This window comes from Anastrepha ludens, chromosome 5, assembly GCF_028408465.1.
Source record: "Anastrepha ludens isolate Willacy chromosome 5, idAnaLude1.1, whole genome shotgun sequence".
NCBI lineage: Eukaryota > Metazoa > Arthropoda > Insecta > Diptera > Tephritidae > Anastrepha > Anastrepha ludens.
The window spans coordinates 72,346,253-72,373,773 of record NC_071501.1 but is presented as its reverse complement, the minus strand read 5'-3'; the positions used below and the strand labels follow the sequence as shown (position 1 = coordinate 72,373,773).

The window sequence follows — 27,521 nt, the reverse complement described above, 5'->3', positions numbered from 1 at the left end:
CTACAGCCCTCATTCCGAATGATGGCAGCGCATTTACATCCATTGAAAAATACTTAAGAACGATACCCAGTTCTCTCCATTTGAGACTTTTTTCAATAAAATCACTGAAATATTTTGCATATTAGGCTTTATTTTATAAATTTGGAAAATTTTCAATCTGTATTTTTGTCTAGAAAAACCATAAAAAATTGTACTTTACTTTAGTTAATACATTGCGAAACTCCTGGGAAAAAAATACTTAAGAATGAAGCAAAATAACAGACAAATCATAAAAAATGCAGGCGAAAGAGAAAAGGATACATTGACATTTTGTTGAAAACCCTTTTTGCTTTATTACTACTGCACAGCGCCTTCGCATTGACACTCTACAACTTTCAACAGGAATGGATGGATTCCCTACTGCCTTGGCCTTTTCAAATAACTGATCGAAACTTGTGGTACTCTGTACACTGAGTCCATTTTTACGTCATTCCAAAGATGTGCCATTGGATTTATTACCAACGGCTTCTTCTTCTAACGTACCAGTCGACCGAAAGGCCCTCCTTCTTTCAATCGAAGCGCAACTGTTCTTTTCCTTATTGGTTTTTCAGAGTAGAAAAAAGTTTCTCGATGGATGTCAGCATCACTTTCTGGGTAGTGACAATCTAACGATCATCCTATCAATTGGATAGTAGTATTTTGCGCTTTCGATTTTCTGGAAACGTTTTCTGCTGTTTTATACTCGGAAAAATATTTCAAAGCTTTAGAAACCATCGTTTTTAATAGTTGTATTAAAATAGCACTGTAGGATAAACCGGTCTTTTGCAACTCTATGATTGCTTTTCGAAGAGCTTTCGACTTTATAAATCGTTTCAACGAAAGTAAAGTACTGTAGGAATACTCCAGATACTTTATTTTTTATTTACTTACCAGTTACAATATAAAACAGAGTCGTTCTTAAACTTCTTTCTCACAAAAATATCAGTGTTCCTACTAAGATGCAAAAAATTAAAGCGAAACCTTCCAGAAAAAATTAATAAATAAATTATTGTGATCTCAGCAAATATAATCAAGCGTAAAAAGTATCGGCTGCCAACGCCGTATCATTTAGGATTTCAACATACGTGTAGCTGATCGAGGATATCATCAATTGTATATATAGGTTCCGTACCGAAATAGGAAAAGCAACAACATACGAGGTATGTTCAAAAAGTATCGCAAATTTTGTATTTTTTCAAAATTTGTATTCACTAATATCTATTTTACCCCTTCAAAGTAATCCCCATGAGATATTATGCACTTGTGCCAACGTTTTTTCCAATCTTCGGAGCACTTCAAAAAATCATTTTTTTTATCTTGTTCAGCTCCTCCTTCGATGCCGTCTTTATCTCGTCAATCGTAGCGTCGTCCCTTCATGGGCCTCTTCAGTTGGGAAAAAAAAAAGTCACAGGGGACCAGATCTGGGGAATACGGTGGCTGTGGCATCATTAGTGTGTTGTTTTTGGCCAAAAAGTCTCGCACAAACAACGATGTGTGAGCAGGAAGCGTTCTCATAATGCAAGAGCCAATTTTTGTTCTTGCTTCACGCAAATTAAGCATAAATTGTAGGTAATATTTATTATTGACCGTTTTACCCTGTGGCAAGAACTCACGATGCACAACGCCCCTGCAATCGATGAAAACCGTAAGCAAAACTTTTACATTCAACCGAACTTGGCGCGCTTTTTTCGGTCTTGGTTCGTACGGCAGCTTCCATTAAGATGATTGAGCTTTGGTTTTCAGTCATTTTGCGGCGCTTCATCTCATGCCCAAATCATTGAAAAAAATCGAATGGCGCTAGCCAATCAATACGTCTAGGTCCTCAGCAACTTCTCTAACGGTGATTCGACGATTGGCAAATACCATTTTCTTCACTTCATCAATTTTTTGGTCTGTTATTGAAGTGCTTGGGCGTCCGGCACGCTTTTCGTCGTTCACATCTTCTGGGCCTTCTGAGAACATTTTGTACCACCGATAAACGTTGCCTTGGTCCAAAGTAGCTTCTCCGTATGACACAGTCAACATTCGGAATGCATCCACGCTCTTAATCTCGTTTTTCATACAAAATTTGATACAGGTTCTTTGATCCATCTTTTTGAATAGGTAAAAAACGAAGACGAGCCGAAAAAAGTGCAAGCAAAGCAGCTGTCAACAATTAACTGAACATTCGAAATGGCCGAACTCGTCGGCATGAGTGAGAGACATGAGTACCAACATAGCTTTATTCACGTTCCGCGAGGTTAAAAGCGGTATCTTTCATGTGCTATGGGCATTCAAATTTGACTCCAACAAACGATTTCGCACTGCATTCACATTGAGCTTTAGCTTTTTCGTAATCTTCTGGGAACTAATATTTGGTTGCCGTCACACTAAATTACTATTTTGCGGTCAGTTTTTTCATCTGTAAATCGTTTTCGCCCGCACGTTTCAGGATGATTCTTGAATTTTGGAGCATTGAACATTACTTTCGCTGAGCAGCCAAATATTTTTGTAGGTTTGGTTTTATTTCCGCATTTTTTTATCAAGGTTCTGAGAACTGAAAACCGAAAAATTACCAAAAATAATGTGCTTTAAGATAGAAATGGTTTTTTTACGCAAATAATTCCACTCACTAGTCAGTTAATGGCAGCGTTGCTATTCTTATGAACAGATTAAAGTAATACAGTGATACCTCTAAGGATGCAGCTAAGTCCACAGCTGCACTCAATCCCGACTTCTGCACCTACACACGTGCGCAACGTGAGCACCCCATATGCGAGATGTGGTAACCAAACCAAGCGCATTAATGAAGACAATCTGTCGTATTCGATTGAAGAGTCCACTAAAGTAAATAAAGTCAAGTAGGCGTCTGTCTTGAAATCAGCGGCGAAATTCTAAATATTATAAATTATAATATTGTAAATATAATATATATGTATATATATTTATTATAAATATTTTTGCAGACCTTTTAAGCGTAAACTCTTCTTTCATCTGAGGTGATTTCTTTTTTTAACTAATTTAATTTATATAAAACTCGATTTTTGAAGATTTTTCAACAGAAAATTGGCGGAAGTCTAAAAATATAATAAATTTCATAACTCTGGTGGACATACCTCAACTTTTCAGTGAGACATACTAATATATGTATGTATATATAATTGGCGTGTATTCTTTGTTAGGCCTCTCTTTTCCCCTGATTTTCTTTCATGAAAAATGTTTACTTAGCGCGCCTAGCTCTTATAGGCTGTAGCAGTAACACCCAAATACATACAATAACGGAAATTGTAAACCACTTACCGGAAACAGGGAAAATCACCTGCAGAGACTTTTACACATCGCACATAAATGCATCACATAACCTCTATATTCCCACAACCAGTGCGCGTTTTCATTTTTGTTTAAATAAAGTATTCCAAATTATAAAGTGGTCGTATACTTAATTTTTAGTTAACATACAAATTTGCAGCATATTCGTAACCTCATTATTACCGGTACAATAAAACTTTTAAACAGCTGAAGTTGGCTGCAGTTATCGTAAACATAAATTACGTACTGTACCTCAGAAAAATAATGAATGATAATGCATTTTTAATATACCTGATATATAGTAGCTCTGATCATACGAAAACATTAGAAACTATCAAAAATAATTATTTAACTTTATATTATAACTTTTATAGTTTTGATAACATGATCTAATTTATTTTTGTTCGTGTTGTACTTCGTACGAAATAGCGAAAAGTAAAAATCAAAGAATGTCAACAAACCGAATGTCGTCGCAAAACGAAATGCCAAAAAACAATCGGCGAGTTTTGCTGCTGCTTTATCAGAATTTTCAGCATTTTTCCAGCGCAATTTTTATTTGCATTGAGATTTTTCGTAATCAAATTGTATTTAAAGCGGGCCTCCATTTGCGGTGTGTGTATGAAGTGAAAAGTTATTTGTTTTTATATATATTGCACACCGAAATTTAGTTGTTCAAAGTATTGAGCGCGTGTCACAAAAATAGCAATTAACAGCCGCAGGGGAACAACGTTCTTTTGGTGCAGTTTATTTCTTATACTTTATCCAGTGAATAAAACGGAGACTACAAACTCTTGACAAATGGTCGCAAACGCCAATCTCCGAGGTGCCTTTCAATAAGTTGCTTAGCTGTGCTAAATAGTGTCTCCTATGAAATATAAACATTCGAGTTCCGTCTATTGACCGCCGGTAGTTAGCGCCATCGATTTTGCAACAGATTGAACTAAACCAATAACAACAAAACATACGTAGAAAACAATAAATATATATGTTTATATACAGCTTGTTGTGAATATGGGCCATTGAATTATAAACTGTCAGCATTATTTTATTTGCAATAGTTTAGTGGGCATAAAAGTTATCCAATCAACTGTTTTTGTTGATGTTTTCAGTAGTTAGTGGAAGCGCTAGTGGCGGTTGCGGTGTTGGTGAAGATAAGCGTCTTGACGCTATGAATGCCGTCTGTGTGTATGTATCCACGGCGCAACTAGTATTGCAGTCCGACACAACGGAGAGCAACGGACTCGGCGAGCAACGTATGTTTGACCTTACCCGGTTATTTGGACAACTAAGACAGCTGCTTTCGTGCGCTGTATGTGCCCGTCTACTGAATGACCCATACGCACCACTCAATAATGCGCGCTGTCACCACAACGTTTGTCGGCTTTGTGTGCGCGGTCGAAAAGCTTTACGACCCCTTTGCATAAGTTGTAAGGATTTACAGGATTTTAAAACTTATGGCGAAAACAAGACGATGCGTTGCTTACTGCTTTGCTACAAAAGCCTTTGTGAACATATGTTAGGTACGAACTTTTATGCTCAGCTCAGCCGGCAAAAGGCTCATCAGGCGTTGACGTGTAGTGGAGAGAATGTTTTTGGAGTGGCATCAATGCCACATATGACAACATGTGGTGACATAATTCAGGAAGGAGCACGATATGAGGACATTTTGAATGCCTTCAATGCTGACTTACCGCAAATAGGTCCTGCGGTAAAACTACACCATCCGCTTGCCACTATGCCAACAGTGGCGGCAGCGGCCACAAGCCAATCGACACCATTGTCCATTAGTGCAGTTACGCCTCTAGCTCCGTTAACAATGCCCCAAAAGCGCCTGCACACTCAAACCGCACCACGATTGGCAACACCTCCTAACCCGCCGGCGGCGATCACCAACAGTTCATCAACTTTAATACCAACACACGGAACCATTATAAAGCTGGAACAACAAAACACTAATCTGACATCTACGCACAGCCATGCGCATTTGGTTATGACATCGAAAGTGAATTCATCGGTGTCCATACAAGCACAACCACACAATCAATCGCATATGGTGTATGTGAATAATTTAAAGTCAGGAGTCGGTGAATCCGCTAATGTGCATACGTCACAGCTATGCGCCACTCAATCCATTGTGGGAAGCAACAACAACAGTATGGCACCGCTATCTGCTGCACCCACAATTACATACGTTGGTCCGAATACGCCCGGTATTGTGGTGCCTATTGTTTCTTCATCCGCCACAACTACTGCTCCCTTAACGATAGCTTCAGCCAAGCTGCAATCGCTTAAACGTCAATTGGCGCAAGCGCAGGCACGCGGTGGTGCACCAATTAGCATAGCGTCTGCAGTAAAGGCTGCCGGTTTAACGCATTCTGATACACACGCTCCAATCACTTTTAAAGTTTCGACTACAACAAAACCTACATCATCGGCAACAATCTCGGCGGTGGCTACATCCACAATCGCAAACTCAATATCGATAACCTCCGCCACCCCAACGACCACTACTGCCACAATAACTACACAACAAATACGAAACCCTCCTTCTATAAAAACGGTTTCCAACGGCTCGGCAATGTACTCTGTGTTGTACACCGGTGTAGGGAATAAGATTACAATTAAAAGAAAGACCGACGGTGATGATGAAAGTGGGCAGAGAGTAAGCATTAATGTAAAATTTTCAAATTAATTTTTTTATTAAATAAAAACTATACTTTCAGAAAAGCGTTGCAACTTCAATTTCTACATCGTCAACTCCCTCAACTACACCTGCGGCTACTAGCAACACACCAGGCATCGCACAGCAACAAACACCTGCCAACAAGTTAAATGCAAAACGGCGCGGTTGCCGCTGCGGCAATGCCACCCCAACGCCGGGTAAATTGACTTGCTGCGGTCAGCGTTGCCCCTGCTATGTAGATTCCAAATCTTGTATTGGTTGTAAATGCCGTGGCTGTCGTAACCCTCATCGTCCGGATGGCGGCAAAGTACGTCCGGTAATTCCAGAACTGGCTTGCTATGAAATTCAAATGGCCGACGAAACTCCAAGTTTGAGCCCAACCGATTTGCAGGTTGGCAACTTGCTGTCGACGCGCACTCACACTATTTCCGCGGCGACATCAACATCGCCTCTTCAACTTTCTGCGCATCAACAGTCCGCAACAGCTGTGTCTGAGCAACATAACTCTTCGTCTACAGCAATGTCGTCATCCTCGGTGGCAACTGTGCCATCTCAACTACATTTGACAACATGCACATCCTCGCCGTCTTCCAAAGGAGCTACTCTAATACCATTCATCAGTTTGCACCCCATTTCGTCGCAGCAATCGCAACACCAACAGCAGCAGCAACAAACCCAAACAATCACAAATATAAGCAGTAACCAGCAGCAATCCAATATATTGCCAATGGAATCGGTACTGATACAAAATGCCGAGGGTAAATATCAAGGTGAGCTTAAAATTAGATAAATAAGATGAAAGAATACACTAATTTGCTTAATTCATGCTTTCGTAACCTTTTTTCAGTTGTCAACGTCTTGACGACGGGACCCACACACCACCAGCAAAACAATTCCAGCATCCAGCGCATTCATAATATTCCCCAACTACAAGTCGTTTCATCAGCCTCTAGCAATAGTAGCAATAATAATAGCCACACTATTTTGGGTAATATGACGACAGTGAATATTTTATCAAGTACAACCACCAACACCGTCGCGTCATCGCCCACGACTGTAACCACAAAAATTTCTCCACAAAGTGTATTGCTGCATCAGCAACAACACACAAATCGTTTGCAACAGCAACAACATCAATTACAACAAAAGCACCATCAGCAACAGATGCACGCACAGCGGCTAACTTCTTCCAATATCGTTACAACGTCTACCAATAACACAACAACTTCTGCTGTAAGCAACAGTAGTGCAACAACCTCGATACCTATACAACTACAACATCATCCTAGCCACCACCAGCATCAGCAACAGCAGCATCAACTGCATCATACCCATGCGCAAAACCAACAAATTAAATCAAATATTATAACAATGCGTCCTGCAAGTGTTAGCAACAGCAATGCACATCAATCACAAACCCTCACACCGATCCTAACATCGAATGCCTCAGCCACAACCATCACCCTATCGCCTATCATTATGTCCTCGTCGCCCAACACTTTCAAGGCCGAATTGTTTTCGGACTCCTCCGAATCAGACTTCATAAATTTTACCACAGGCGCCGTAACATCAACGACAGTCGTTAATAGCGGCGGCAACAATAGCAATATCAATTCCAACATGCTATCCACAATCTATAGCCACAGTGGCCTTTCGAGCACGCCAACCGCGCCACGCATAACATCAGTGACATCGCTGAGTAGTGGCAGTAATGGGAGTAGCGCGAGTGGCAGCGCCAGTCGTATGAGTTTGGGCATGAACATGAATATCTCAGGTACGGGATCGCATATAACACCTGCGTTGGTGGAGGTAATTGAAGCCAGTGATTTGTAGCTGGAGGAAGAATGGGAGTAAACAACTACTTGGGTAAGAATACTTGTAAGATAAAGAGATCGAGAATCAAAATGAGGCAGCTGTTAAATGTAAAGAAATATGTGCGGAGAGTTTTCGCTATCACTAAAATTGTATAGCCAATATTTCCAAAAGCTGGCATACGATGGACACCAGAAATTGTATAACAATTGGAGCAGTATTTATATATATTATATATTTTTTTTTTTTTAATTTTTGGCGACGATTATTTGGCGTTAGCACAGTATAGTATTTACTTCAGTTGGAATATCAAATATTCTACTTGACGAAAAGAATGAAAATATCTGTCACCGTTTTAAAAACATTCAAGTTTACTGTGTACAGTTTTTATTGGATAAAAAATTCGTATACAGTACGGCACTGGGCAGTAGCAGTCGCTACCAAAATTGCCACTTATGGCCAATTAAAGGCTGTAAATTTCATTTAAAGGCCGCCAAAGTAGGCCACAACTTTCAAGCTAAATTGAATTTAAACTTCCAATCGTGCCGGATTAAGTTAAGATCGAAAATACGCCGCGTTAAATTTACGCTAAAAACAAAGAATTTGAGAATCTGTAGTTAATTATCTCGGGAATTGTGTTAAAGAATTCTCGGGGTATCGGGGGTCGGGTAATGGGTCAAGGTGTTCTAATTGCAATGTAAAAAACAACACCATGCATATTCTTGTTGTTTCCCACTCGGCTAGCGAATTTAAACGCAAAGTGAGTGGTTTATTATATTTAGTGCAATTATTTATTGTAAACAATTAACAATATTTATGACATTTCTATCGGAAATTATAGGAAAGAAAATTTTTAGTTTCTCATTTTATTTAGTTTTAGTCGTCTCGTCTTAAGCTACTTTACCAATACCACTAAGGTATGTAGTACAAACTTTCGTATAATTCACAGAGGGACTAAGAATATCTTATAAGGTATCGAAGTCTTTTATATAACTGTAGTCACTATCAATAACCGCCTAAATCGAAAATCATGATTTCGAGAGGAAGCACACTTTATACACATATGGTCATTAAATTAGGTATCCCCCACATTCATACCGAAAAAGCAAGTTTTTTCAATTAACAATAGCAGATGTTGAATTGCATATAGTTTTTATTTATCAGATTAATATAATAAATATAAATAAAGGGAAATAGATAAAGCAACTGGTTTAAATGATCATATATTGCCAACGCGGGAATAAAAATAAAAAAAAATAATAATAATTGGCGCGTACACTTCTGTGAGGTTTTTGGCCGAGCTCCTCCTCCTATTTGTGGTGTGTGTCTTGATGTTGTTCCACAAATGGAGGGGCCTACAGTTTCAAGCCGACTCCGAACGGCAGATATTTTTATGAGGAGCTTTTTCATGGCAGAAATACACTCGGAGGTTTTCCATTGCCTGCCGAGGGGCGACCGCTATTAGAAAAATGTTTTTATTAATTTTGCTTTCACCGAGATTCGAACCAACGACCTCTCTGTGAATTCCGAATGGTAATCACGCACCAACCCATTCGGCTACGGCGAATCAAGTTAATCGGGCATCGAGGGAAATGGCAAATAGAAGAGGCCAAGTCAAGTCAAGTTAGTCGAGCAGAGAAGTGGCGAATAGAAGAGGCCCTTCATTAAAAGTGTTGTTTAAATTATCGAAGTGTAATCGATAACCAACTGTGGATACACCATGTCAAGGACTTCTACATTCGATTTGACATCGGCAGATTTGTGTGGGAATGGAATGCCATAGTTCTTTTATATTTTTGTCATAAATCCTTCTTACTTTTTAATGTTTCCTTGCCAACTCCCCAAAGGTTTTCAATGGCGCTTAGGTCGGGTGACGGGCTTGGGCAATCCATAATTTTGGCAATATTTTGTAAAAACCATTTCCGTACTAGCACTGAGGAGTTTTTTTTTATCTTGCATAAAACGCCATTTTTTGTAGTGGTGCCATTTGAAAAAAAAAAAAAAAAAAATTCAATAAGTGCTTTAAATTTTTCCAAACAGCACAACGATATCGATAGACAAAGCCAGCGTAACTATTTTAATGGCCATATGTACATATATAACTCAAATCTTTCTTAAGTCAACTTAGTTCTTAAGGTTCCCGTGTTACACAGTGGTACCACATAGGTCCGTTGATTAAGTGAAAAATCTAACCTAGCCCAACCTAGGCTGTTTTTGATTGTGACCACAGTTACGTATGTAATAGTTGCTATAAGTCGTTAAACCTTTAAAATTAATTATCTGCCGGTTACAAATATCTAAAGCCTGATAGTAGAGCACGAGGTTCGGCTTTACTTTGACGTCATGCAAACAAAAGATTTGGTGTAGCAGAAAACAATAACGAATTTTGAACTCCCCCATAGTTTCAATGGAAACGGTTTGAAAATTATACTCGTCTATTCAATGCTAAATAAATACTCTGATATGCATAGTTATTCAATTCAGTTCAGTAGTGTAAAACTTGTACCTACCAACCAACCAATCGACCAACATTTTCTTGCTAGTTGACATTTTTGCCAAACGTACATATATAACTATTTTATACTAGTTTTAGCTTGCAGAACTGTTATAATTAATTTTTAAATTCGTTTATTTTCGAATGCATTCTATTGTATTAGGAGCTACATACTATTCTTATACATCCTCGATTCGACTGTCCTACCGCCCTGCGCTACACGCCCATACCTTTACCTACTTTTAGGCGTTGCTTTATACCTGCAATCAGGTTCAAGCAAATAAGCTAGTTGCAATATAATTTTGTTATTAGTAAGTTCAGAATTTTGTATTGCTCTAGTTCTAAGTCGATTCGAACAAATTGTGAAATAATTTGCGATTTTTTATTAATTATGTATTGCATACAATAATAAGTTTAGGGATGAAATTGATGTTAAAACAAATTGTATTTTTAATGAAAATTTATTGTTTTATTTGTAGTGCATTTTTAATGTGGTATAGTCGTTTGCAACGATAACTTTAAATTTGAATGAACCTCGAAGCATTTCTGAAATGTTACAATTAAGTTTAAGGTTACATATTTGCGTATTTTTAATCATAAAAAAAAAATTTAATCACAACAATATACAAAAAAATCAAATACATATAAACACAGCAAAAACAAAAGATATATATCCGTACGATATATTGTATTAATTAGTATGTAGTAGTACATATGTATGTATGTATGTTATTACAATTGATTGTATACTTTTTAATTGGAATAATTAAGTTTTAAAATGAATCAAAATCGAATTGGGTAATAAATGTAATAAATTATTAAAAAATTAAAGTTGATTTCAAATTGTCCAACTGGCTATAAATATATGTGACCTGGTCTACGAAAAGGTACCTTACGTGCGAAAACAAGTTTTCGAGTAAACAGCAGTTAAAGTTTAAACTTCTAAAAACCCTTGTAACTGCTTATTTTCTTCAGCATAGATCACAGTATCAATAAAATCACAGAAGCAGTGAAAAACATTTATATATATATAAATAAATAAGAAAAAGTTAATGCAAATCGCAGAAATCATGACAAAAAATCAGTCTTTTTCGAATTTGTACTTTTATTTTTTTTTTACTTTTAACAAACTTTTAAACAATTTATGACTTTCTGGTTTTCACCATTTTAAAGAGCCTTTCACACACTATTCGAATGAACAAAAAAGTGAAAAATGATTTTTTGACACGTAAGGTACCTTTTCATAGACCAGGTCACATATACTTCAAGCGTTCCCACGACAGTCGATACTACGTAACCGGAACGACCCGTATTTATTACCGGCCAAGGACTGACACTTCAGCAGCATTCTCCGTATATGTATGGGGAATGTTTATGCTGCTACAAAACAACAACAACAACAACTACTTCAAGCTGTTAACATAAGTCGCTGGTCGAACGCAGAATTTGCCATTTGAAATGTTAGTGGAGTATTCAAAATTTACGCTCTGGCCTATTCCAACTGTCCTTACCCTGCCTACGCTGCCTCAATGTTGTCATTATTGTTGTAAAAGCTAACAATACATAAGCCCGCGTCGTTTTGGTGGCGTAGATCTCACCGTTGTGGAAACGGCTCTGCCATTGAAATCCATATCGATTGTGTTGTTGTTGTGTAGAAAAGTACATATGTTTGTCGCTCGTTTCATATAGAGATTTGTTATCATATTCCGAATCCCAGCAGCGCTTATCTCAAAACCAAACTAAAGGGTCTTCAAAGCTACACACTTTTAAATTCGCCTCTCAAATGAGACTGAGTACGACTCCGTACTCCAGCGCCAAATGTGCGAGCTGCAGCAGCTAACTATCGATTCACAATGCCATTTGTGTGCGGCTCTTCGTGTTGTGTGCGTCTTCGAACGTTTCGTTTGTCAGAGCATATCAAAGATTTTCAATATTCAGAATTCTTATTGATTATTGAATATTGTTGTTGCTATTTTGTTTTTTGTTTTTTTTGTGCTGGCTGCTAATACTGCTGATAACTTGTTGTTGTTTACACTTTGAAAAAAAAAATGTTAAAAACTCGCACATGGATCACGTTATCTTTCGGTTTACTATTTTGCTCGAGCTTCCACAGAGCGTTAGCAGAAGATGAGGATAATGGTAAATGAACGGTGTACAATATACAATCATAAATAACAAAAACAATTCAATATGTTATCCATGACACAGAATCTACAGAGTCCGATGAGGCGAAAGACGAACATAATGTACGCGTAACCGAGAGTCGTTTAGCTGCACAACTCTTCGCCATACTTGAGCATTACAAGCAAGAAGACCCATTGGGTTTCCCTGGCGCACCGATTCCAGATCCAATGGAGGTGCCGGATATTCGTAAAAGCGTCGGTATGGGTACGTTGAGTATGTCGAAAGTGAAGGCGTATGGATTGTCCAAGTTTCGTATCGACTCGATAGATGCGGATTTAAAAGAAATGGTGGTGAGTGAAAAATTCAAGCTTTAGCTACTAAAAATTTTCAATTAAATTTTATATAGTGAAATGGGAAGACAACCAAAGCAAAAGAATAATTACTAGGAATTTCATTACGTGGATTATGTGGAAATTTGCTTTTCTTTTTGTCTGTCTAAGATTATAAGCTGTTGCGTACAAGATCACTGCTACAGATAAAAACGAGACGCATTTTGAATTGGCGCTTTTGAGAAAGTCGAGACAGCTAACTAAAATGAGTCTTGAAGCTGATAACATCGGCTTTAAGTGTACAACTGAAATCAATGATTCAATGATGACCGCAGCGCCAGACGTTATTTTTCGTTATAACTAAAATCCCGCTTTCAATTCAGTGCGCTGCTTAGACGTTTAGGGATGGATAGATAGCAAATGTAAAATTATTTATTTCAGGATGACTAGAAAATCCAAATAAAGTAATACATCGCACCTCCTCCAAATTATAATGTGCGTCTTGATATTTTTCCACAAAGGAAGGGACTTTGCAGGGGAAGATCCCATTCTATGCCGCTTACGAACTGCAGACGGTTTTTTAAGAAAATATTTTTCATGGCAGAGCATATGCTTACGACGACTGCTATTAGAAAAAAACATTTTTATCATTTGGAATTGCCCCCCATAGTGGTTTTCGAACGCGGGCCCTATCGAATGGTAGTACGCACCAAACTTCATTGGCTACGGAGCCTTCTAACTTCCTCGAAAATTTACTGTTTCGAAGGGGTCTCGCCCAAAGGAAAGGGATGTTAGATAATTTGGTTAACTGGAGAAGCTCTTCAAAACTAGTGCGTAGCCGTATCTACGACTATCCAGAAGTGCACAGGCTCGAATCCTTAGGCATGAAACACTTATTGTTTTCTCCAACACAGTTTTCTTAAATGATGGTCGCTTTACTCGGCAGACAATAGCAAGCTTCCGAGTGTATTTCTACCATGAAAAAAGCTCCTCATAAAAAAACATGTGCCGTTCGGAGTCGGCTTAAAACTGTAGGTTCTTCCATTTGTGGAACAACATCGAGACGCTCGCCACAAATAGGTGGAGCAATTCACCCAAACACCCAAAGGGGTATATTACCACCCTAAATATTTTACAATCTTTTTCTTAACACCCTGTATAAGAATAAGTTGAACTTTATTGTGCTACAGAATCCAGGGTCCTTATGTGCAACTCAAGCTCTTCATCTACGTGATATTTCGCATTTACTGCACGCGAGCTTATATAGTAAGGGTGTTGCTTTTAGGTGAATGTGATGTTATTCCTGTTAGGGTCCATTTGATTTGATTATGCATGCATTGCTTGTCATCGTCTTTTAGGACGACTAAATGCCATTTAAAGTAACTAGAATCTGGATTTGTGCTCTAGGCGGTCTCTGCTGGGGTGATCCTTGTGAAAAATTAAAACCAGCTTTCATATCGACTTCTAAGTTGTCACCAGCCTTTATTGCCGATGTTTGAACACATCATTGAAGAAGTACTCTACAGGAGAAAGGAAAATGAAAAGAGACCTATACTGACATAACAGTTGGGACTACGCCAGTCAAAGTCTTTGCTGGGAGGGGACAAATTCAGCAAGCTTAAAGATCTTTTACACCTTTGAAGAACAAACTGAGGGATAGAAATGACCTTCATAGACTCGGTATAAAGTTGAGTACTTAGGTAACATTCCCATGGCAGCCGGTTCTACGTTATGACGAATGACTACGAATGACTCGGGTTGTTCAAGACCAAGGGCTGTTTAATGTATCGTACCTTCTTCTAACCTCTAATACCTCCGTTAAATTTGTAGGACTTTGTTGGCTCAGTTTTTTGTGTATAAATTTGGTAACCCGCGAGAAGTACTGCGGAAGGTAACTTAGTTATTGTTGTAGTAATAGCATAAAAATGTTCATCACATACTTTGAGAATAATGCTGGAATGGCAGTCCTTAGCGAGATATAAATCCGGATATTCACAGTAACGTAGAACCGACTGTCGTGGGAACGTTAAATTTGCCAGTTTAACCTGCAGGCTCCCTGTGGTGTGGAAGCGAGTCAGCCCACTAAGATAACCATTAATTTCTGAACACGAGCCATCAATGTCAATACCGGACGCCGTTCTTACGGTCATTAGTATATTCATCATCGTTTGGTAATACAGTTCCTGGAGAGCCTTGGTCCACAAGACGATTTATTTCTATGTTTGTCTGTTACTTGTTCTAAACTGCCAGTTTTTGATTCCCATTTTTGGCAAGTCTACTCCCATTTCGTCCCTCCACCTGAGTCTAGGTCATCCTTGGCCTCGATGGCTTGTCTGATACAATCTCTTCAATCTATTATAAATATATATACCGGGGTCGTTCCAATAGTGTAGACCCGACCTATTGCACTTTTCATTCAAAACTTAAGAGTTATTTCCGGAATCTGTTTAGTCTGTAGCAGTCAAATTTCAAATAAAAACAATTTTTGTTAAAGGAAAAAAAGCAGTTTCCTCTTTTGAAAGGAATCCAACATCTCTCGGAACTGCCATTTCGAATCCACTTTTTCCGTTCCCCTTTTTACTGAGCATTTAAATATTCTAATTAAGTTGTTTTTGCATTTCACGCTGCCTTGAGGTCGATGCCGGCATACAATTGGATGAGATGGACGTAAAGGGATTGTACACGCTCAATGCCCTCTTCTCCCGAGCTAATGGTCCGTTCACTGTTGTGCTTAAAAACGTCTTTGTCAAGGCGCATGCCACACTGGCTGTTGAAAGGGATGGCCGCTTAACTACGGAACGTATTAAAATGGATATTACCTTCGGTGATATGACTACGGATTTCCAGAATTTAGGATTTATGGGCAACTTATTCCAGAGTATTGTAAACTCAGCGCCCACACTCGTTTTCGACGCCATGAAACCATTCATGCTGCAAGAAGCGGATAAGAAATTGCGTGATGAGATAAATGGAAATCTGGAAAAAATTTTAGGGGACAGACGCCTGCCTAACTCGATTTCTCCACTCGATATGGCCATAGCCGAAAGTCGAAGGGAAGTGCGTAGCAGGGGCTATGATCCCTACCATTTGCCTGACTATAATCGTACCGCTGGCATATTTACCTTTCAGCTTGTGAACTCTTGGATTTGGGGTGTGGCGAGTTTCTATCGTGTGGGTGATATGTCGGTATCGATGCAAAACAACACAATCAAATTGCACTTCCATGTGGGCACACAGGAGATAGCTGGCGAAAGTCATTGGGAAATCGATTTTGGTTTGGCATCGCGTACAGGAACATTTAAATTCTCGATTCAATATATTCGCTTGACGGTGGATGTCAGCCAAGCTTTGGATACACGTAAGCGGCCACGTATCAACGATCTACAAATCGATTTGGGTAATATGCAAGTGCGCAGTGACGGCGCCGGTACATTGGATTATATTGCAGAGGCTGCTGTCAATATTTTACCTAATTTATTGCGTTATCAAATCATGGATGTACTAGAAAACCCCATTAAGATGCGTATACAGGAGAAATTCGATACAATTGATGTAGAAAAGGCAATCAAGGATAACATTGAGAAGTTCGAGACTATGGGTAGTGACTTTTCATTTGACTTTAAGTTATAAATGGAAAATATTTACTTTTACATATATTTGTATGTATGTATTTAGAGAATTCGCTTTTAAATAAATGTAAGCTGAAGGGCTTTTGTGCTGCTAAATATTGTTTAAAGATCGTAATTACATATGGCGTAAATATTAAGTGTAAGGCGTAGCCAGCTGTGCCTGTGCGTAGCTACCGTTATAGGTTGTATTAAGCTAGGTCGATATACATAAGAAGTGTTTTCAACACCGGTTAACAAAATAAAACAAAAACATGCGCGCAATTATTATTTAAATTATATTAAAATAATTAAGATCCATCATTTACACACCAACACACCAAAAGCAGCTCAGTAGGTTAGATCTCTAGATTATGTACACAACATAATTATTATTTGTTTTTAACTACGAGTACATACATATGTAGGTATGGATGTACATACAGCCATGGACAGATAAATAGCATAAATGTAAACCTTATATGTTAAGTTAATTTTTTAGTACGAACTCTGCTTTGATCAAATAAATTTGTTTGTTTGCATTTATTACCGTTATTAGGCTTACATTTATGCAAGGAATTTACCGTTTTTTTTCGTTGGATTTTTTTGCGTTCCTATTCCTTTATGCTTATTGCTGTTTTGAAGTGGACACAAAAATAGCACATTTTAACTTATGCAGCGAAGAGTAAAACTTTAATATTGTTTCAGCGATTTTTAGTATAATTTTTTGTTTCTTAAATAAAATTTTAAAGTAATTACTAAAAATGGGGCGTGGAAAACATTGCACGCCGGAGAAAAGAGTTCTTATATACCGTAGGAGTCAAAACGCAAAAGGCTATGCAGAAATAGCTTAAATGATGATGTGCTCTCTGAAAATGGTTTATAATGCTCCTAATTTAGCTAAGAAAGGTTCATCTTATCTAAGCAAAAAAACAGAAAGAAAACCAAAGCCGCGAAAAACTGATGTTAATGTGGCTAGAGCTATAATACGCAAGAGCAAAGTAGACCCTTTTACAGGTGTCCAGAAAGGCGACTTAACGAAGCCCAGTTGCTTGACCGCATAAGACATATCGAACACCGACTTGCCTTTGCAAAAGCCCCCAAAGCCAAATCTATTCAGTTTTGGAAAAACGTACTTTGGACCGACAAAACGAAAATAAATAGGATGGGACCAGATGGGAAAACTATTGTACGTCGTCCAAAAAATCAAACGCTAAATCCTAGGTTCACAAAAAAGATGATTAAACACGGCGGCGGAAGCATCGTGGTTTAGGGAGCTTTTTCCTGGCATGGTGTTGGGCCGATTATTCGCGTGGTTGGTAAAATGGATAGATTTAAGTATCTGGATATACTTCAAAATAAAATGGAGCCTTTTGTGTTTGAGTTTATGCCATTAAATTGGACATTTGTGCAGGACAATAATCCAAAGCATACTGCAAAGACAGTGAAGCAATGGCTCAGAAGAGAAAAAACTAATGTAATGGATTGGCCGGCGCAGAGCACTGCTCTCAATCCAATAGAAAATTTGTGGAATGACGTTAAGGTCAAAATCGCTAACAAAAATTGTAAAAATTTTTATGATTTGTAGGCCGCAGTTTAGGAGGCTTGGTACTCGACGGAAAGATGCCACAAACTTGTAGAAAGCATGGAGCGACGGCTTAAAGAAGTAATCAAAAACGGTGGATATAGTATAAAATACTAATCTGGCAAAGCAATACTATTACTTAACTATCTGATTTGTTTACTATTTTTGCTTTTATTTGGACTTTTTTAGGTTGTGCTATTTATGTGTCCAGGAGGTATCGTGAGTTATCAACGTTATCGTAAATTAAATCAGAACTGAAATTGTTTTTGACCATTTCCTTTGTTTTAAAGTGGAAATAAATAAGTTTTTTATTTTTTATCTTCCTTTTTTCCCCCAATAAAAAATAATTATTTAAAAACATATTGTACTCTTTGCTTTCAAAGTCTTAATGTGCTATTTATATGACCATGGCTGTATATTGGATAGTGTATTTCAAATTTTCGTAGCAATCAAATTGGAATAAATATATGAGTATCTTTAACACCTAGGCTTAATACATATTTGAATTACGAATTATTTTTTGCATATTTCACCGTAACAATCAAATTCACGGATCCTTGACTGCAAAGCACATTAGTTGCAACTTCATGCATTCTTTTACACGCTCCAAAATTTCATCGCTTTTTTTTAATTGCTCCGCATTAAGTGGTGGTTTTATAGCCTCCAAGGCTTCAAGGAAATAATTTCTGAAAATTCAATAAATCAAATAAAATACCGAAAGTTGTTTTTCTACAAATATTTTGACTCACTTTCCGGTCTCATTTGTATAGAATTTCAAGGCATCTCTTAACAAGCGTATATCGACATTCGCTTGTATGGCGCCAGTGTAGCTAAATTCTTGAACACAGCTCATCAGGCGCGCCAACTCCTCAGAAACGGTAAGCACAATCGGTTCAAGTATTGGGCGCAGCAGTGCTGGTGATATGGTATATATCTCTGAATAGACACCGACTAAATTATCAGCGCATTCGTGCGCATATGGACGCAGTTTGCCGATTTCCATTTCGTTGTCCCATTGAAAACGACCCAAATACATTGATGGTTCTATTGTGCCAACCAACGGATCACCCTTATGTTCTACATAGGCCTCCAGAAGATTTGTGAATAGTTGGTTTACGGAATAGCGTGAAGTTTCAATTGCCAGTGTGGGCAATGGGTAACCGTATCTAGGAGGGAATTAATAGCAGCGTAAAATTTGTGTACTTAATATAAATTTTAGCCAAGCAACTTACTTAACAAAAACATTGCCTACGTGTGGAAAGAAGCTCTTGTTGCAATAGGCGCAGTTGGCCAGGCAACAAAGCATGCGTTGCTCCCAAGTAATAACGCTTGAGCTCCAAAATCGTCCCGACATCATACCGCTTTGCTGCACATTTGGATAGCCAATAAGCTGCGAAACATTGTGTGTTGGTGTTTCCTCGTCATGTGACTGATAGGCTAGCTCTTCAATAACGCCGCAGAATGTTGCTAGAAATTCTTGTAAACGTTGTGACACTTCCCGTTGGCCATCTGATTGTGGCTCCAGTAAATTTCCTTCTCTGTTAAAAAAAATAGTTTGCAGATATACATATATGTGCATATTCATATTCATTTAAGATGAATGCATTTCCAATACTAAAATATGTACAGAAATCAATTTGTTTCACCTTATTTCTGGGTTCATACATGTGCTTTGCGTCTCATCCAGCGTCTCTATCAATAGTTTTTCTAAGCAATTGGGCAACATTGTTGCACCTGGAAAGTCTTCGACTCCCATATCCCAAGATTCTTGTTCCCCTAGCTTCTTACAGCGATCAGTAGCGCGTTTGAAAGTTATTGAGAAACAGAAAATGCGTATTTCATCAATTAACTTCTGTATGATATCCAATGCCTCAGACGGTAAATCTAAACGTATAAGAGTGGCGTATGTGATGCGCGTATAGCGCAAACACTGCGATATCCAAGGCAGAAATTGGTGGGTAGCAGATGACGAGCCTATTGGCCAGGCCAAGCCAGTTGTTTGACGCAACGCACGCAAGTCTGAAGCAATGAGTACAGCGACACGCAAGTAAGCACAGAATTTTTCGATTGCATTTAAAACCATGCGCTGTTAGAAAATTCACTTTTTTCAATAAAAGTATATTTAAAAAATTGTTAACAGTTTTACTACCTTGAAATCTCCTGGTTTGGGATCGTGTGCACCACGCAGTTCACCCGTGAAATATAACTGGCCTAGCCGCCACAAATCTGGCAATTGGGATGCAGCAATATCACAAATCTCTTCACAGAAGAGTACTCGACTATGCGGTTGATTGGTATTTTCGCGGTTCTTGGATTCTGAAAATCATCAAACAAATGTTATTTGTGTGTGCATAAACTAATATTTAATAATTTACTTTCTTGCCCTGCTTGATCCTTCGATGCATACTGTTCAAACGCTTGCTTGAAAGTGAATTCTAAATATTTCGCACGTGCTTCAATAGCATCCCAAGCTGGATCGGCATTACGCAGGCGATCACCAATGGTAGTGCCGCTTTGTTGTACCTAAAAACAGAATAAATATAAATAATACAATCGAAAAGTAAACAAAGATTATGCACCTCTAAACTGGTCAGCGCTTTTATCAGTTTCTTTTGCTGATCTACACTTTGAGGCATTTTAACTACTTTCTCGTGCAGCTGCTTCCGAATTTGTAGAATACGCTGATCCACCTCCTCGAGCACCCGTCGAAACATCTATAGAGAAATAAGATAATAAAATAATAATTTGAAAATTGCTTATCGTTGTTTTCAATACTCACCGGTATTTCGGTTTTTCCAAACAGGTTCTTAGCACGCGCATAATCATTTACTACTATATCATATTCACCAGCCTGTGCGCGTCGTTCCACTGAATTTGGCAGACAAAATAGAAATTTGTGACGCGAAAGTGCAAATAGAACTGCTCTTGTGGAGTCAGCTTTCTCTTTGCGTAATAATACTTCAGTGAAAATATTTTGTGATTCACTAATGGAATCTAAAACAATGCAAAATTGCATGAGTAAAAACGTAACATAAACATAAACTTCAATTACTTACTATCTATAGAACTCTCAAGAACATTTAGGGGCTCTGTACCATATATTCGCGTATCCTCTTGCAACTTATCTCGAATATTCATCAGCGTGTCTAACTGATCAATCACAGAACCTGCATTAGACTTCAAAAATGACAATTGTCCTTCCTTTTGACTCTCTACTTTTCGCTTCAAATAGGCTAAGCCAGCCTTCAAATCCTCAAAAGAAGTGGCTAAGTGATTCTCAAGCAAAAACCATGCAGGTGAAAAATTATCTTGTGATAAATCACCACTTGCATCGGGAAACAAGTCTCGCAAATCTTCCGGTATTTTCTGCTCATTACCCTCAATAGATAAACCGAGTGGATCTTCCTGCGTCAAAACTGATTGCGCCAAAGTGCGTCGACCCCAAGCAAAATTTTGTGATGGAGATTCCTCTATCCATACTGCCGACTCTTTCAAGGGGCCAATAGTTTCATGATATGCACGAAATTGCACTGTCGATGTGCCTTCACCACCACTAATAGTAGTCACAATAATATCGCCTTTGCCCTTTGCAGGTCCTGTACGTGCTATTATTTTATTGGGTGATTTCCATTCCGCGGATAGCAGGCAATCAGAACCGCAAATTTTCAGTCCTGCAAAACTGGGCGTTAACAATATGTAAATATCATTTATGATTCGACTTACCTATAAGGTCGGTGGCTCTTGTACCTAGGAACTCTCCACGTATTATAACACGAGTGCCTGGTGGACCCTCTTTTGGTGAAAGCCCAGTTACGACCGGTTGTGGAGCCATTGGGAAAAGTTTATTTTCTTGGATGCGCGATTTCCTATTAGGAAAAAAGTTCTTTCATTACTCGACGTAAACAAATGATTTTGGCAGTGTTGCAGTTTCATAACAGAATTTACGCTCTCAATTTAAATTTACGAATTCTTTTAATATCACATTTCATACATGAAAGAATCCAAAATTCCAGCTATACCTGTTTTCGTGAAAATTTATTATGTATAAAGGTAATACTACTAATACGATACTAATAATAAATAAATTTTCATATAAAACTGGTATGTTATTATTCAAAAATCAGGTTATAAGACGTTCACACACCTATAACTAGATTATCTTCTACTATTACTACGTGCTTAACTCCAATCCGTAATTAAAAAGCTAGATTATCCATATAAAATTTCTCTCCCGCAATCTGATATTATAAAATAATCCTAGATTATTACTATACTTTTTACATACAACCATGTGTTTTCTGTGTTGTGGTCAATTATGTTTACAAATGCAAGAAGAAACGTAAAAGTAAACACTTATAAAATGGTTGCCGGGGCAAAAAAGAGGTTTGTAAACATAATTCTAACAAAATTTTTGTTAAATATTATTCATTTTGAATTCATATTACAGGAAAAAGACGTGTGTCCCTAGACGTTTTGGGCTGTTATTGCTTATTATAAAATGTAATATCGAATTTCGCATGCGTATTCCTGCCATAAATTTTTACAACCCAGTAGAATGTCTATTACTAATAATACGTTCACATATGCATTAATGACCTATAAATCCACCAAATTAATCTACCCGTTCACATATGGCAGATTACCTGCAAAATTGACAATCAGCTGTCAATACTGCTTTGAGAGGTTTTTCTTCATAGTAATTATTTTGGTGGAATATTTCGGTGGATTTGGTTTCTTTAATTATTATTAACGATATGAAGAAAATACAAGGAGAAGGAATAGTTAATTTAATTGCGCAAAATTTACCGAGGTTGCAAAAAATTATGGCAGCAATCCTCATGGGATATTCAGTATTACATTTTATAATAAGTAATAAGAGGACAAAACGTTTATGGACAAACGCTTTTTTCTGTAAAATGAATCCCTAATTAATAATATTTCACAAACATTTTATTAGAATTATGTTTACAGACCTGTTTTCTATCCCGGCATCCATTTCATTTAGTTTCTATTTTGACGTTTCTCCTTACATTCGTAATAATAATTATCGATAACACAGTAAACACAACGTTGTATGCCAAAAAATATCGTTACTATCTAGGATTATTTTATAATCTCAGATTTTGGGAGAGAAACTTTGTATGGGAAATCGCGCTTTTTAATTACGGATTTTGAGTTAAGCGCGAAGAAGTAGGTCATCTACTTATGTGAACGTATGATAGTATAACAAAAAGTGCACAATGAAATTATCTATTGCTTCACTTCGCCTTTCCTTCATATCGATAATAATAATTGAACAAACCAAAAATAATAAAGCATTCCACCATACCTGCTTCTATGGAGGAAAACCTGTTTTGAAAGATGCTGATTGTCAATTTTGCAGCTAATCTGCCATATGTGAACGGGTAGATTAATTTGGTGGATTTATTTTTGTTTATTTATTGAACATACTTTAAGAAGACGATTTCAAATTTATCGTTTATTTTGGTACCATCTCTTTTATTCGATTTGACGTTAGCTCAGTTTCACAAAATAAACACGAAAAAGTAGAGAAAAAAACATCACAAACGATTATGTGCCAGCAATTCTGATTCGGATGAAATGGATGACGTTGCTGTGGTCCAGAGTGAAAATGAGAATTTGCGAAAAGTTCGCGCGAGACTACTTCAGTGGGAATCAAATGGTGATGCGCTTGCTCCATTAAACCCCCTACAATTGGAATGCTTAGATGTGTTAACTAACCAGTGCCGGATTTATAATGAGGTAACTGCCACCCCACCCATTTACATCGACCCATAAATGTATAAATTCTCCAACATTAGGTACCATCGGATGCTACATCTAGCGTAAGCACTGCCAAATCTCTGGCTGTTGAAGACACTAAACAAAGCAAATCAACAACATTTGTAGGTAGTGCAAGCGCACAAGAATTGCAGGCATTGCCGAAACCTGGCATAAATAACACTAAAGATTTTCTGTTATGGTATGATCGCGTCAATGAGGAGATCACTCGACATGCAGACGCGCAGTATTACCAATACTTGCAGCAACTGGAACAACGTGATGCGGAGTGTGGGGAAATTTTGGAGCAGATAAACTCTGCAATAGAGCAGCTCACATCGCTAAACAGTGAATATGAGACAGTATCGCAAAAAACTAGTGCGCTAAATACTGCCAGCGAAAAGCTAACCGAAGAGCAGCAACGTTTACAAAAACTCGGCGAAGAAATACAACGTCGCTTGCACTATTTCAGTCAAGTAGAGCTACTTCATCAGCGACTTCAAAGCCCAACTCTGTCGGTCTCAAGCGAGGCATTCCGTGATTGTTTAGATCGTATCGATGAGTGCCTTGAATACTTAAGAGCAAATGTAAGGCTTGAATAGTTGTATAAGTGTATGTTATTATTATTATTTTCAATTTATTTTCAGCCCAAGTTCAAAGATGTTGGTGCTTACACGGTGAAATATAAGCACTGTCTAGCAAAAGCCGTGACATTGATAAAGAACTACTCTACCGTTGTAATGTCACAAGCCACCGCTGCCACATTACATCCGAAACAAGTGCACTCTGCAATGCTACAAAGCACGACATCCACCACAATGGAGAGTGAAAATAAATCCAACACCGCTCCAGTAAGTACTTCTCCGGATGCCGCATTTGCACTATATTATGGCAAATATCAAACAGCTGCGGTAAAAATTAAGCGCGTGGCGCAACTAGTCGAGTCCCGGCTGGAAAGAAGTACAGAATATGAACAGTTACTTGGTGAAATGCATCAAAATTATCTGAATGAACGAGCAACTATTATGTCGCCAGCAGTCAATAAAGCCATACAGGAGCTGAAGGCCGCACACAAAGGAGATCATTGTGCGCTGACGCGTAGTGCTTGTGCATTCCTGGTGCATGTTTGTCAAGATGAGCAAAGGCTCTTCTTTCAATTTTTCGCGTTAGGCAGTGAGCAATTGACGTAAGTGAAATTTTTAGCATTGATTTTTTAGCTTAAATCGACTTATAAATTTTATATTCGTAGCACTTACCTGGAGGGTCTTTGCACTATATTGTATGACACATTGCGCCCTTATATCATACACATTAACCACTTGGAAACTTTGGCAGAAATATGTTCTATTTTACGCATTGAAATGCTAGAGGAACATGTACAACAAAATCGTAAGTGTCCCATATGCACTGATATATTCTAATATTATTCTGTTTTGTACAGCCGGCGCGCTGGAAGCGTTTGCGAATACTGTAAATCAACTGCTACAAGATGTACAAGAACGTCTGGTGTTTCGTGCGCATCTTTATTTGCAATCAGATATTTTAAATTATAATCCATCGTCCGGTGACCTTGCCTACCCAGATAAACTGGAAATGATGGAGGTGCAGCATTGAATAAAAATTACTAGCAGTAACCTGCCCAAGATTAACATGTTTAATATCTTTTGTACAGAGTATTGCTTTGTCGCTACAGGAGCCTCAACAAATGCGCCGTTATGACTCGCGTTCGTCAATCAATTCAAGCATTTCGAGTGCAGTAGAAAACGAAAGCGTCGATACCGCATATCGACCACGCAATATAAGTAAGCTCGTATCTTAAATATTTAAATTACAAATACCATCAAATTCTCTCTTTGGTAACTTTCAGACTCATCACCTGCTGATCTGCATGGCATGTGGTATCCAACCGTACGTCGCACGCTAGTTTGTCTTTCGCGCCTTTACCGTTGCGTAGATCGTCCCATATTTCAGGGTCTCTCACAAGAGGCACTCAAACTTTGCATACAGAGTGTCTCCGCAGCAGCTACGAAAATTTCAGCAGCGAAGGTATGGACAAATTCAAATTTTCATTTAACACTTTCCTCACAATATTCCCCATCTCAACTTTCAGACCCCCATCGATGGTGAACTCTTTGAAATCAAACATTTACTTATTCTGCGCGAGCAAATAGCTCCATTTCGTGTAGACTTTACCATCAAAGAGACCTCTTTGGACTTCAGTAAAATAAAAACTGCTGCTTTTGGTTTGCTACACAAGCGCAAACAGCTTTTCTCCATGGGTAGCAATAATGCCTTACTCGAGTTTCTGCTTGAAGGTACCCCACAGATTAAGGAGCATTTGCTTGATTCGCGTAAAGAAGTCGATCGCCAACTGAAAATGGTGTGCGAGCAATTTATAAAAGACGCGGTGCAAATGTTAATTTCGCCAATTTTGCAATTTTTGGATAAAGCACAGGCGCTACTACAAAGCAAAGATAACAAAGCAGCCGCGAATGAGAGAGAAACTGCTACACCTAAACTAAACTATGCCTTGCGTCAGAGTGCTTGGGCGAGCCCACAGCAAATTAGCAGTATCATTCAAGAGTCACAGCGTTTAATAAAAAACAAATTGTCCACGCTACAACGCTCGATGCAACTATACTTAAGTAATCGGGATACAGAGTTTATAATATTTCGACCGATACGGGTAAGTTGTTCGACATTGAGATGATATTGATATACTGACATACTGCATATAAACAAATTGTTTCCTGCAGAATAATGTCATTCAAACATTTGTGAAGCTCGAACAACTTCTCACCACAAATGGTTACAATAACGATGATATGACCATCACTGCCTGCCCAACAGCAGAGCAGGTGTCCATATTATTGTCCAGCGCCAGTATATTAGCGACGGAGGGCATTGTAAATTTCTCAGCTGCGGCACGAAAAACTAGTACCTCTTCAAATGAGGAGGCGCCAGGCGCAGCGCCAATGAGAAGGATAAGCTTCGAAAAGCGTGTGTCATTTGAAGGTGGCACAGCGCCCACAACAACGATGGAAAATTTACCAGAAATGCCTGAGTCCGGATCGTCAGCTGCGTCGCCAGCGCCACCAACGCTCCCGGAAAGTAATGACAATGAAGAAGTGACAGTGGTAGCACCAACTGCGTAGTTTGGTTTTACCATTAGACGGCATTCTACCTAGCTCACTCGATAATATGCTATACGAATAAAATTAAAAATTTTATTTGTGATTTTATTCTTACTTAGATTACATGTTTTGTTGCCTATATTTTAAATTGAATCAACTTATATTCCATAGGACAGCCTATTCCCTTTCAAATATGTATTTAAAAATATTAATCTAATGAAATATATATATTCACGTATGATATCTACCTATATACCTATTCATATAAACCTGTTTCTCCTTTTTTAGTTTTTGTATGAAATATCGCGGCTAGATTTTGAACTCTTCGAAAATATGTCTACATTTATTGTTCTCATCGAAAAGTCATGTAATCAAAAATTCCGCAGTAAAAGTATTAAAAGAGACTTTATTAGCCATCCGTTGGGCATCTTTTTTAAAACCTCTGGTTGGGCAAACGGGTCTGGCCTTTTTTCGTCCTGTTCGAGAATCCTTTTTAAAAGGTTATATCCATAAATCGATAGAAATTAAATTTTAGGAAGCTGCTTAGAAGCCCAAGTCGTTAGCTATAATAGAAATATGTTAATTCACTTCCAAAGTCGAAAAAGTCTGGCCAGACACGGGTGCCCAACGGAGGGTTAACTTCATAAGCTGCATGTCCAAATGGAGGT

The 27,521-nt window shown here is 38.2% G+C and overlaps 4 protein-coding genes across 6 annotated transcripts; 3 read left to right on the top strand and 1 right to left on the bottom strand.

The window, feature by feature from the left end:
• Positions 1-3,798: 3,798 nt before the first annotated feature.
• LOC128865130 (E3 ubiquitin-protein ligase msl-2) lies at positions 3,799-9,204 on the top strand. Of its 2 annotated transcripts, XM_054105141.1 has the most exons (4): positions 3,799-3,916; positions 4,419-5,968; positions 6,030-6,759; positions 6,837-9,204. In XM_054105141.1, the coding sequence occupies exons 2-4, from the start codon at positions 4,475-4,477 to the stop codon at positions 7,820-7,822; spliced, it is 3,210 nt and encodes a 1,069-aa protein (XP_053961116.1). In that variant the 5' UTR covers positions 3,799-3,916; positions 4,419-4,474; the 3' UTR covers positions 7,823-9,204. The 2 variants fall into 2 exon arrangements, with proteins under 2 accessions (XP_053961116.1, XP_053961115.1); XM_054105140.1 differs by having other exon boundaries at positions 3,799-5,968.
• Positions 9,205-12,173: 2,969 nt separating this feature from the next.
• LOC128865129 (uncharacterized) lies at positions 12,174-17,853 on the top strand. Its single transcript, XM_054105139.1, has 3 exons — positions 12,174-12,434; positions 12,504-12,769; positions 15,383-17,853. The coding sequence occupies exons 1-3, from the start codon at positions 12,344-12,346 to the stop codon at positions 16,376-16,378; spliced, it is 1,353 nt and encodes a 450-aa protein (XP_053961114.1). The 5' UTR covers positions 12,174-12,343; the 3' UTR covers positions 16,379-17,853.
• Positions 17,854-18,329: 476 nt separating this feature from the next.
• LOC128865128 (exocyst complex component 2) lies at positions 18,330-22,016 on the bottom strand. Of its 2 annotated transcripts, XM_054105138.1 has the most exons (11): positions 21,958-22,016; positions 21,662-21,804; positions 20,995-21,609; positions 20,718-20,932; positions 20,518-20,652; positions 20,314-20,461; positions 20,088-20,254; positions 19,585-20,024; positions 19,171-19,476; positions 18,688-19,104; positions 18,330-18,624 (listed from the first exon to the last, which is right to left on the bottom strand). In XM_054105138.1, the coding sequence occupies exons 2-11, from the start codon at positions 21,768-21,770 to the stop codon at positions 18,486-18,488; spliced, it is 2,691 nt and encodes an 896-aa protein (XP_053961113.1). In that variant the 5' UTR covers positions 21,771-21,804; positions 21,958-22,016; the 3' UTR covers positions 18,330-18,485. The 2 variants fall into 2 exon arrangements, with proteins under 2 accessions (XP_053961113.1, XP_053961112.1); XM_054105137.1 differs by lacking the exon at positions 21,958-22,016 and having other exon boundaries at positions 21,662-21,864.
• Positions 22,017-23,434: 1,418 nt separating this feature from the next.
• Positions 23,435-27,103, top strand: LOC128863813 (conserved oligomeric Golgi complex subunit 3). The gene is made up of 9 exons (XM_054103172.1): positions 23,435-23,701; positions 23,761-24,306; positions 24,367-24,905; positions 24,969-25,108; positions 25,161-25,321; positions 25,392-25,521; positions 25,587-25,765; positions 25,830-26,405; positions 26,476-27,103. Exons 1-9 carry the CDS (start codon positions 23,540-23,542, stop codon positions 26,872-26,874), a joined length of 2,832 nt encoding a protein of 943 aa, XP_053959147.1. The 5' UTR covers positions 23,435-23,539; the 3' UTR covers positions 26,875-27,103.
• The last annotated feature ends 418 nt before the right edge of the window (positions 27,104-27,521 follow it).